At 40.5% G+C, this 12,864-nt stretch overlaps 1 protein-coding gene across 3 annotated transcripts in view; it reads left to right on the forward strand.

The window, feature by feature from the left end:
• AGAP1 (ArfGAP with GTPase domain, ankyrin repeat and PH domain 1) overlaps positions 1 to 9,460 on the forward strand; it is a 308,008-nt gene extending 298,548 nt beyond the window's left edge. For all 3 annotated transcript variants that reach the window (XM_069983136.1, XM_069983137.1, XM_069983135.1), the window contains 2 exons: positions 3,065 to 3,320; positions 4,470 to 9,460. In XM_069983136.1, coding sequence (XP_069839237.1) covers positions 3,065 to 3,320; positions 4,470 to 4,685 — 472 coding nt within the window. In that variant the 3' untranslated portion in view covers positions 4,686 to 9,460. The remainder of the gene's footprint in view (positions 1 to 3,064; positions 3,321 to 4,469) is intronic.
• Positions 9,461 to 12,864: the final 3,404 nt, after the last annotated feature.

A 12,864-nucleotide genomic window follows, 5' to 3' on the forward strand; every position in this document is an offset into this window, starting at 1 on the left:
ACTGGTTCTTTTCGGCCTTAGGGGATCTCCCATTTCATTGTGTTGGCTTCTGTTTTGTTCCTTCATTTATTTTTGTCAATCAGATAAAGTCTCTTTTACAAAGGTGCAAATGTATCCGCTGCCTATCTGTGCCGTTCATTGGCTAATGACCAGCGATTAGCTCAGTCTGGAAACCCATTCACCTCTGGCAGGTAAAAGTTTTAAATAACATATTGAAGTGCTTTGATGGTCTTTATTGGGCTGTCCCCTGCCCATCCCACCTGCGACTCCTGTAATATATCCCCAGCTCCTGTGTGATGTGCTAACAGCTCATTGTGATTCCTTGCCAGGGGAGATGTGGGGTCGCTGCAGGGTCGCCCTGTATGTACAGGAAACCATGTAAAGATAATCCAGATTTACTCTCTAGAGAAGCTGTTTACACAGAGGGATTAGAAGGGGCTTAAAGCTAACCTGACACTAGATTACCTCCAAGAGTGTAAACACAGCCAGGGGCCCTGACACAAGGTCCTCCCCTCCTCAGGGGGGTTCGCCCATGTAATGGGATTAACTCAGTGACTTCCAATAGCTTAGACATTAAAACCCATAGCAAAAATTATAGAATCACTACACTAAAGAGCAGTTTACCAGGACAATTATTGGCCAAACGTCAAAAAGCACAGTGATCGGCCAGTGAATGACAATGGTTGATTGCATATTTTTGCAGTCCTATGTAAATGGGGGATGTGCCATCAACAATGATAAGTGAATGGCAGCACAAATGATTTAGTGATTGCTTAGCCGGCTGTTCACTGCCAATTATTGGCCTCTTTAACAAGAATTGGTGTTCATTTGGGGCACTTATCGAGCCGTGTAAAGGGGCTGTTAAAGGATGTTTTTTCTAGTCTGTAGCAAATATCCAAATAATACATATATATGGCACAAAACAATATTTTATAATGTAACATTCTGACTTTGTGAAAGAACCCGCCAAAAAATTATGTTTTGACCCCAATCACATCAAACTTTTGGGGATCATCAGAGTCCTACATCATACTTTTGGGAGAAAAAAAAAAATAGAAAGTATATAGCAACATTTATCAGTGTGGTCTTTCAGTTAATAGAACAAATATAGTCCTCTAGTTACTGCATTGAATATATTTCCTGAATATACACTTTATGCAGGACTCTAAATCACAGCAGACCACACTTTTGAGTCCTGCAAAAATAATGTACAGTACACATTCAGGAAATATAACGAACATGATCACTAGTGGACTATGTTAGGTCTGTTACAATGAATGGGACCTATTCTGCGTGCTGCAGTATTCTTAAAGGTAATCTGACATATGCCTCCAACATACCCTGAAATATGTGATTTGAATGTAAAATATAATCTATATTTCGTGGACACGAAGTGCAGGCAAGGAAGGGGGAAGATTGAAAGCGGGCACGTCTAGATAGGCAACAGTTTCGCGCTACAGGTGCGCTTTGTCAAGCCCATTGCATGCCGGGTAGTAAGGGAGCTATGCTTAAAAACAAGTAGGTGAGAGACATAACAGGTGCAACATAAACACGTAATTCTGCAAATGAACATAATACAATTCTAGTACAAAAAAGAACACAAATCGATACGTTCATTTAAACCGAGTGGGCCGGTAGCATTCAGTGATCCAGGCAGACTCTCTTAATAGCAACTGTCTGTGCCTGTCACGACCGCCTCTCGCAGCGTCCACTCTTTCGAGACCAAGAATCTATACTTACCTTTCCCCATGCCGCTGCATTGCCGCATCACAAGCACGCTCTCAGGCTCCAGGTTCTCCCAGGAAGTGCCCGTTCAGGCAGTCAGTGACAGTAGTGGGTTCCTGCTTATTCACTGACTGGCTGTGCAGGCATTCTTGAGCCAGGTGGTGACATTGCAGGAGCTTCAAGAGGCCTGTGGGAGTTGTGGTCGGTTGTGCAGCGCTGTGGGGACACACGGATGTGTAAGTATAGATTCTTGTTCCCACACCTCCCTGCCTGTACCAGGGTTTTTTTTACTCTCATCGGACTTCTACTTTAATGACTTGTATTTTCAAAATAATGGGGACAAAGGGACAAAATATGGAATCAATCAGTTTTAAGGAAAACTAAAAAAAAAAAAAAAAAAATACCAGTACTTCATTATTCCTTGGGCATTGCATAATGGAGCATTGTCTTGTACCAATTTGTTACATTTCCACCATAAATCTTGGATCTTATCTAGTTTGCTGGCCTTGTCCTCTGTGGCAAGATGCACAGTTGTCCTGAAAAATAACTTAATCACCAACTCCGTTTTCTGTCAGTAACATCAGAAATGTGTCCAACATTTCTGTGTACATGAGTGAAGAAATGTCATCATAAATGAAGGGGAAATTGATGTGTTTTTTTTTCATGGAGAATCTTTGTGTTTTATTAAAACCAGGAAACATTTCCAGCCACATTCCCTTAGTGAACCTTCACTGAATATCACTTTCATCCAATCCTACGTTCTCCATGATTGCTCCTCTTTAGCACACTGTAACCTTGTTTTTTTCAGTTATCTGTTTGCTTTATTGTTTATTTTCTGTTTCTAAGATATATTGCTTTGAGTTTTATAACCTGACACTTTTTACATCTTCTTTGGACTATCTGTATGTATTCAACATGGAGTGTGGCAAAAGATGATGGTTGTTCTTAGTCAGCTGTGTGTAAAATTAATCAATATAATTTGACCAGCATTAGCTTTTCCTTAGCAAGGTTGATTTCATAATTCCATATTTTGTGTTTTTTTTGTTTTTTTTTTAAATAAAATATATTTTTATTTTTGTGCTAGTACAGTGGGTACAAGGATACAGTTTGTCTTATGTACTGATATGTAATCATTTTCTTGTATAGAGGCAGCTTCATGCCTTGCTTTACATAAACCAGTTAAATTACTGTGTAGCGAATGCTGACGCTTATTTGAAGTTAATAGATTAGCAAAAAAAAAATTTTTTTTATTTAGATAAGAGATCAGTTTCATGGACCAATGCTAACAATATACATTATTGGATCTTATAAATTTACCCATCGCTTTTCTTTTTACTAGGGAGGAAAAGGAACGCTGGATCCGTGCAAAATATGAGCAAAAACTTTTCTTAGCGCCACTGCCTTGTCGAGATTTGCCCTTAGGACAGCAGCTGTTACGGGCAACAGCAGAAGAAGACTTGAGGACAGTTATCCTACTTCTTGCTCATGGCTCCCGAGAAGAAGTAAATGAAACCTGCGGAGAGGGTGACCGACGCACTGCCTTGCATCTAGCTTGTCGCAAGGGAAATGTGGTACTTGTGCAGCTGCTTATATGGGTGAGTACTGGGAAGGCACATACGTTTCTCTTGTGGTTATATAAGCCCACATATTAATCTGCTTAGCATTCCAGTCGTTTGGCAGGTGGTCATACTGTGCCACAGATTTTGTTGATCTGGTTGATCAGGCATATTGGAAGTAAGAATAGTTTGCTGCAGGCGGCTATGTGACAGCCCAAATTCAATTTAGTTTCATTATGCATTGAACATCACTTTGTCTCTTTGCATAACTGCAGGGCCTGGCCAGGGGGGTTATAGATTATTATAAGTGATGACCCTTGTATTGAACAGGGTCTCATTCAGCAAGTGTCCATGTGATGTCTGAATAACATAAAGTGCTACAAATAAAGCCTTTAGTAGTAGTGGTAAGAATTACAAAACACCATGAACTTTACAAAATGGAAAGATGAGACTATAATAAACATATTACTTTTTCCATTTTTCCTTCTGGCTGATCATTCAGATCATTGCAGGCGTCTCTGAATCCTCCCCTGATAGAGAGTGACCACATATGGCCCAAGTACAGTTGTACAGATATGCATTTAACCTTCGTCTCTTCTTCATCCTCTTCTGTTGGTCCAAACTCTCCAGTGTTGTCATTTTGACACAATGTTGACCATGATGACATTATTCCATTTTGGCGTGACTAGGATCTGCCGATGTTTTAGGCTGGGTTCATACTACGTTTTTGCAATAAATTTTTTGCAAAAAACGCATGGAAAAAATGGATTCATGTGTGTGCATCCGTTTTGATTTGTTTTTTTTCCATTGAATTTCATTATTAAAAAAAAAAAAAAACATCAAAAAAGATCCTTTTTTTTTTTAACAGACACAAAAGTAAGGGCGACTATGTTTTTGTGTACGTTAAAAAAAACGGATCTATTTTGATCTTTTTTTTTTTTTTTTTTTTTTTTATAATGGAATTTAATGGAAAAACGGATCAAAACGGATGCACACACATGCATCCTTTTTTTCCAGCCGTTATTCATCCGGATTGCAAAAACGAAGTGTGAACCCAGCCTTAGGTGGTGTAATGTTATACTGGGAGGAGCTTTACAGGATTTAAAAATTAAAAAAAAAAAAAAAAAAAAAACTCTTATTCCCATAGTGTACATATAACAAGTTTGTGTTTTTTTTCCCCCCCTCCAGTACGGTGTTGATGTGATGGCACGGGACTTCCATGGCAACACAGCTTTAGCATACGCCAAACAAGCTGTGACCCCAGAGGTGCGGGATCTTCTGCTGCAGTATGGTTGCCCTGATGAACAGTTTGTGCTCATGGCTACACCAAACCTTTCCCGGAAAAACAATCGCAACAACAACAGCAACACAGGAGGTGGAGGACTGATGCCCACCTTAATCTAAAAGATCCATGTGAAAAGGAGACAGACTCGAGCACCGCTCACCCCTCGCACCGCAGGGGGAGGAGCCAGAAATGACATGGGAGGCGTAAAAGCACTGAGTGCTGAACAAGGGGGAGAAGAGACTGAGCCTTCACTAGCATTTGGGAGGCAGAAAGAAAAAAAGATGAGGAAGGGAGGCAGAGAGCTGTCAGTTATGTGCACATTTCACCTCTACCCCAGCAGAACACTTAGGCTCTGCTCTCATCTGACAAGCACTGCTCCACATAAATCACACGCAGGCACTGAGTTTGTCAGGTTTGAGGCTCCAATGATGCTATGTGTCAAATCACTTGGAGCTAATCTGTCCTCAGAGAATGCTGGCTTCATTACACTTGTATAGTTGAGTTCCCTCAGCCTGTACCGCTGTTTAATAGGACATGATTACTCATCATGTAGAAGGGAGCATATTAGCTGAGGAGGAAGCTCTCTCCACGCTCCGCTGATTACAGGGATGTGATTGCAATATTCTTACAAGAATCATATTAGGAGAGACATTCTGGGCCCCATCTTCAGACTCCTTGTCATAATCTTGCTGCGCTTTAAAGCGTCTATTCCCTCTAAATGTATCCCCCAAAAATATAGGAACAAAAAAAAAATAATTCTGTAAAAATATAGGAACAAAAAAAAAAACAATTCTGTAAAAGCTTTTGAAGGGTGCGTTTACAACTGTTTTTTTATTTGACTTTGGATACAATATGCCTTGTGAGATATCTTTTTTTTTTTTTTTTGTAAATCTGTTTTATGTTTTTTTTTTTTTTTTAATTTACAGAAATTATTTAATTTAATGGAATAATGTGCTGGCCACCTGAGGTGCCTCTGTCGCGTGGCTCAGTTCCTAAAATGCACACATTGCGTCCCATTGTCTCAGTACATCTGGGTCACATCGCCTGAGCTGATTTGCAAACGGCATAAAAACAGAAACATCATAAGTGAAGTGGTTACATGGTTGAGTGCATTTCTTCTTTTTCCTTAAAGGCTTACTTAAATGGCACTAATTAGAAGTACTTACTGCACTATGGAACATGTTTGCATGGAGAGCTGTGTATGTAGAACACACACTGGACAAAACATAGCCAGCAGTGTCATGTATATGGACATGCAGTGCAGTCTATACTGGACCACTATATGTTGTTATAGGACTAGTGTGTTGATACTATATATATGAAGGAGAAACTGTTAGATAAAATCCATGGCTAACTATGAGGTCTTTCCATTAACATACCCATCCATAACAAAGCTTTTTTACCTTCTTTTGTGACACAGCACCACTCCTGACCTGGCTACATTCAGGTACCTACACAGTGCTTTGTTGGGAGATGGGGCGACTACTTGCACTGCTTCTTCCTCCTAGAAATAATGTGTTGTATAAATTGTAAGGATAGAGAAGCGTAACCCTGTGTCAAAACGTAGAGCTAAAGTCATAAAAAAAATAATCACCTCATGTGCCTACCAGGGGTTAGGCCACACTTGATGTCCTTGCGCTATAACTACATTTTGTTTTCTTACTATTATCATGATACACAACCAAAAAGATGCAGTATTTATTAAGGTATATGTTAGACCCACTTTGTATAATATAAAGGAAGACAGTAGAATATGTGGAGAATTATCTCTTGCTCATACACCTGCAAGTAAAGATGAGCACTGGTCAAGCCTGATTGTTCGGCATTTGAATACCAGTGGCTGACAAAATTGTATACAGCCCTAGGGAGTCCTGGAAAACATGGATACAGCCATAGGACTCCCTAATGCTGCATCCAACTTCGTCAGCCACCATCAAATTCCAAACAATCGATCTTGAGAATCGCTCAACTGTACCTGTGAGCAATATCGTACGAATGTAAAAAGGTTTCAGGTTCTCGGAAGTATACATGTGGTCATCTGGAGAAGGGACTCCTTCCAGCTTGCAATGGATAATAAAATAGAGCAACTAACTGCATCCAACTGCTACACAAACGTATATGAGATTGATAAATGTAGGGTCCCTTTAAATGTAAATGATTTCAGTAGTCTAATTTACTGCCGACCCACTGTCTTTTTATTAAGGTAGGTTCATATATAGTAGTTGTGTGCCATGTTGTAGAACAAATAACCAGTAAAAATATTTGTTTAAGTTTCGCTTGCACTGACCATGTAGCCAGTAACCACATCGTGAAACCACAGCAATTCACATTAAAATGCACACGGTTTTTCTGTGCAGTGTCTATGTGGCGCTCTAACGCTATGTGTCAACCCAGTCCTAATGTTAGTATTTTAAAATGAGTTTTCTGTCCAGTTCATGTCCTGTACATTGACATTGTGGCAAGGAAAACAAAAAAAGCACTCGACCATGTAACATTTTCATCAGAACGATCCAGATGTATTGGTAAACGTCCAATTGGATACCTGGTTTTCTTTGCATATTGGTGTAATTTCACAAGCAGATATGTTATCTTGTGTGTAAAAACTAGTAGAGACAAAAGTGAAGCGTTTCCCATAGGAACTAAGCCTATGTATTGTCATCAGTTATTGGTTACTGTTGGCCATTGGCCAATTCTTTATCTGCACTAGAGTATAGTGGCCCTATGTCATGTAGAAGTGCAGTACCTGGAGGCAGTATGTTTCCCAGTCTTTTGTGTTCTGTGACTCTATCACTACATAGGTGCACTTCATGGTCATAGAATATTCTCAGGCCAACCTTATGAAACGTTCTGAAATAAATAGTTCACCTCCCTTAGCTCCTGAATGTGCTAAATATGTGGCCAGTCTATACTGGTAAATGAAATCACTTGTTTCAAGGTGTGTTCACCTGCGGTCTGAGTACCTCTTTACATTAGTCTTCATGCATTTCTTGGACACCCTAAGGGTAAGCATAAACAGGCAAATGGCTCTCTAATGGACAATGGGACATCTGCCCATCTTCATCTTCCCATATCAAGCACCTGCAAGATCTCATAAATCCCACTGGCAGCACAGAACTGGTGAACACTGTTATTTCCCACTCTGTAAAAAGAGAACAACCATGGTCATTGCATGGAGATTTGCCAACATGGGGGGAATCTCTGTGCAGAATAAGAGGCATTTTGGAGCATTAGATGTGCTTTATCTCCTTCATACACAGAGCCAGTCATTGGATCAGGATGGAAACATAGGCCATGTACAGCCAATAAAAATTTAAATAAAAAAAAAATAAAAAAAATGGCTTGAGATAGAAACCCCTGAGGACAAGATGTTAAACCCTGAATTATTAGTAGCAGATAATATGGATTGATGCAAAAACAAACACAAAAACAGGCCTTTGTGGCAGTCGCTGTCTCATGATAGGGGAACAGAATGAAGAGTCGCTGCTTACTGTACAGAGTAGGGTCCATTGAAACACTGTGCAGACCTGGGGCTCCTGGGAATCTGGTATAATTTCTCAAGCAATATTCACACATTCAAGTTTTGGCAGCACTTCCTGCTGCTGTTTTTTCATATTAAGTTGTACACATTTGATTCCCATTCTTAAGCTGGACATAGACAGTAGATCCAGCTGATTTTATGTAATATCTACAGGGTGGAAGGAAAAGAATGATGAGTTTTTCCCTGTCCAATCTCACCACCATCACCATCTATTGAAACAATTTACAAGAAAGTTAGCCAAACTATTCTACGTCCGTGTCCAGCTTTAGACAGGGAGAGGGTATGGGCTGAATTACGGTTGAGGGAGGGTTCATAGTTAAGTAGTGATCTAGTCTATAGCAGTTTATGTCCCAGTTTGTAGATTTTGCACTACACATCTTGACCCCAGTTTACCACTTTTATCTCCATTGTCGGGCAGTCTCACATGTGTACGTAGCACTTTTACAATTATGAGAGATGTGATTTATGCTTTTACTTTGTTTTTTTTACCATTACTGTGCCATCGGAAGGTGGCATCACAGAAAGAAATCATGTCTCCTGGATATATTGTTGTAGAATCACGCCCTAAAACAGGAAGAGGAATATATTATACACTGCATGCTATGACATATCAGTGACCAAATAAGCTCAAGGAACTGGTCTTCACAAAAGAAGGGGCCAATTAGCTGTACAAACATGGCATCCCAAAAAATAAGATTCTCTCGGCCATGAAACAATTTCACTATTTAGATCTCACTCAATATGGGACACCCAAGATGAAAGGTTTTGTTCTGCACAAAAAGAATAATAATTAAAAAACACTACAGATACTGGAGAAAATCCATATGATTTTATATTAAAAACAACAACAAGGTGATGCTAAAGCCGTGTCCAGTCTAACCTGCACCTCCAGATCACATAGAGGTATCTGTGGCCATGGAGCACAAGTGGTCGTTTCTTTTTCTCCGGAATACAGAGCATGACACTACAGTAAAAGGGAATATGTGTGTCCTGAGATTGAGTTAAAGTGGGAGTTGGATACTGTGTTTTGTCATCTCCCTCTGGCAGAGAGTCCATCTTCAAGACATCCACCCCATGAACTTGGGAGGGGCACTTTTATTTAATTTTTTTTATCTCTTCTGACCAGATGTGGAGCCAGATTCTGCCCCTGAGTAGTGTGTATCTTATTTCAGACTACAACTCTGTACCACCTATATGCAAGGTGTATAATGCAGAGTTCTTATTTTTATTTTTTTTCGGTGTCTTATTGATTATGTTGTCTAAGTTATACAGAATTCTTTTGTATCGTGTCTTATTAGAGGATGCAAAATGTATGTAAAATAAAAACCAAGGAAAAACTATTTGAATAGAAACAAATTCCAGTTGTTTGTGACTTCTTGGCTTTTATGACATCTTAACATTGTGAAATAGGTTTTGGAACTTTAAAGAATTTTCAGGGTTCAGTTCCTGCCTTGTCAGCACACAGTTTCACATAGTTTTAGATTAATATGTGAACTCCAAGACAAGGAACACACCTTACAGATATGCTGCAGATTTTCTGCAGGAGAGAATGAGCCAAGGACAAAAGTGGATGCAGATGGAAGGGGAAATTTAAAGGGGTACTGCAGTGTGTGTGGGGGTCAGAAAGTTATACAGATTTGTAATTACTTCTATTTAAAAATAAAAAAAAAGGCTTATGTTTTTTTAAGCAGAAGTAATTTCGATATTTGTGTAACCTTATGGCACCATGTCTGCCTTTGCCACACTTTCTACTACAGAAAATTTGCAGCATGTGTCCCTATCCCAAAGGTCCCATTACACGGAGAGATCTACCAAATCAGGCAGATATCTCCTTGATCAATGTGAAAACTCAACCATTGGCCACATCTCTCTCTCTAATAAGAGACGCGCAACTTATCAAAGGAAAGGGCTACACGAACATTGCTAGTGATGTTCCCGAAGCCTTGGCAACACGATTATCAAGACATGTAAACGAGGGTCGGGCTGTCTAATACGGCCTTTAAGGCTCTATTACATGGGGGCCGATTATTTACCAAATTATGGCAGATATCGCACCATGTAATAGGGTCAGCAATTAGCTGATCACTCACTTCTAACGTCAAAGAACTTAATAGCTGTAGGCTGCACATCACCTGCCAATGCAGTAGGCCAGGTGGGGCTGACGGCTGATTAAAGCTAGGGCTGCATAAACAATCTAGAGATTTCGCACACTCTGAAGCCCTACCAGAGAGTTGTTATTTCTTTCAAATATATTTTAATATTTTAAAGCAAAAAATAAAGGAAAGACAACAAACTACAATACAGGTAGAGAGGAAAGTGGTAGGAAATCTTTCTGCCTCCAGTTAAGCGGGATAAGTGATTTTGCTGTCAGGAGAAACTGTAGCCATAAGGTTTTGTTAAATGGTTCAAAGGGAGTTGGAAGTAAGTTGGGGAGTATAACACGGGGAGAGAGCTTTGGAGAAGTAAGGCAAATACTCTTCCTTAAGAACAGGCGGATCACCCTGCGTTTCCACCATACATGAAGGTAAGTGCCTGTTCCTCATTGCATCTTCAGCTGGTCGATGGGATTGAGGCAGTCATTTTATTCAACACTTAGGGCATCCTAAACCACTTGCTAACCAACTTATTTGAAATCTCTTGTAAGGCTATGCAATGGTGTAAATGGCTTGCACAAGACTTATACATAGAAAGGGGTTCCGGTTCACAAAAGGATGTGCTAAGCTCTTTTTCCCAAGTTGCTACATATGGAGGTGGTTTATCAGGAGTTGTTTTTTTTTTTATATACAGTTTAGAGGTTGATTGTAATGAGTTTCAAACGAGGCTATGGAATGGACCAGACCCTCTTGATCAGGCAGAGCTTTGAAGTTGTGGGATAGATGTAGGTAGTGTAAATGGTGTAATGGTCTAACCGGATATCTCCCAGCCAATTATCAGTATTTTGTTTGGTTAATCCAATAAAATCCCTTATAGATAGTGGGTGATTAGTAAGGTGAGATGTCTGGTACGGGTGAAAGTTGTCGCCAGACTGCAAGTGGAGCCTTGGTTAAGAGGTGTGTGCCAGTAAGTGAGGCAAAGTAGCTCCGGCTAAGGGCCCTATTACAAAGAACAATAATCTGCCAAATCAGGGCGAGACGGACCTCCGCGGGCAGTGTTTGGCTGAGCCACCTGTCACTTTAAAGACCGGTGTAGAAGATTTAGGGGTGGCTGCAGGAAGCGTGTAGAAGCGAAGAGTAAATTAGGGAACATGGAGATTTAATATATGAACTTTTAGTTCAGTAGACGAGCATTGATCTAGCAGATTGGCGCTCGTTTACTATAGTGATCGGGCCATCCAATACGGCTCTTATACTTCTCCTGTGGCATCATGTAGTTTTGAGCCAACCCAAGATATTACTGAGCTAAACCGAGTTATAATATTTTAAGGTCTGGTAAACCTATGCCACCCAACTGTTTTTATCTAATCAAGGTGGAGTAGGCTATTAGCAGGATATGCCTTGCCATATATACCTTAGGTATTTTAAAAACTATTTTCAAGGACTGTAAAATAGTATTGACTTCTGTGAGCACGGTTTCATAATTAAGTCAGTACCAGTCCTCTAGGTTAGCAGAAATATTAATAGGTACAGTGGGCACGGAAAGTATTCAAATTTTTCACTCTTTGTTTTATTGCAGCCATTTGGTAAGTTCAAAAAAGTAAATTTATTTGCTCATTAATGTATACTCTGCACCCAATTGTGACTGAAATGTAGATATTTTTGCAAATTTATTAAACAACAAAAACTGAAATATCACATGGTCATAAGTATTCAGACCCTTTGCTCAGTATTGAGTAGAAACCCCCTTTTCCGCTATTAAAGCCGCAAGTCTTCTTGGGAATGATGCAACAATTTTTCACACCTGGAGTTGGGGATCCTCTGCCATTCTTCCCTGCAGATCTTCTCAAGTTCCCTCAGGTTGGATAGTTGACATTGGTGCACAGCCATTTTGAAGTCTCTCCAGAGATGCCCAATTGGGTTTAAGTCAGGGCTCTGGCTAAGCCAGTCAAGAATGGTCACAGAGTTGTTCTGAAGCCACTGCATTGTTATTTTAGCTGTGTGCCTAAGGTCATCATCTTGTAAGAAGAACCTTCTGCCCAGTCTAAGGTCCAGAGGTTTTCATCCAGGATATCCCCGTACTTTGCCGCATTAATCTTTCCTTCAATTGCAACCAGTCGTCCTGTCCCTGCAGCTGAAGAACACCCCATAGCATGATGCTGCCGCCACCATGCTTCACTATTGGCATTCTATTGGGCAAGTAATGAGCGGTGCCTGGTTTTCTCAACACATACTGCTTAGAATTAAAGGACAACTCCCGCAAAAATTTTTTTTTGCTCATTTAACACACATTACAAAGTTATATAACTTTGTAATGTGGTTAAATACCCGGCCTGGCCCCCTTCCCCCACTTTCGGACCCCCGACCCCCCACCCCGGAAGTTAAAGAATGTATACATTACCTATTACGATCGTCACGGTCCTCTTCTCCGGGGCGGCATCTGGTGACGACGACGTCAGAGCCGAGGGGCGGTCCGGGTCTTCTTCCTCCTCGGCGTCTTCATGCAAAGTGAATGGGGATGAAAAGGCTGCTGGTGCACATGCGCACCAGCAGCCTTTTCATTGGCTGGAGCGCATCACATGGCTTCCAGCTTGCTCAGCCCTGATTGGCTGAGCTTGCTGGAAGCCATGTGATGCGCTCTAGCCAATGAAAAGGCTGCCGGTGCGC

Source organism: Dendropsophus ebraccatus, chromosome 9 (assembly GCF_027789765.1).
Source record: "Dendropsophus ebraccatus isolate aDenEbr1 chromosome 9, aDenEbr1.pat, whole genome shotgun sequence".
In the NCBI taxonomy this organism is placed as follows: domain Eukaryota; kingdom Metazoa; phylum Chordata; class Amphibia; order Anura; family Hylidae; genus Dendropsophus; species Dendropsophus ebraccatus.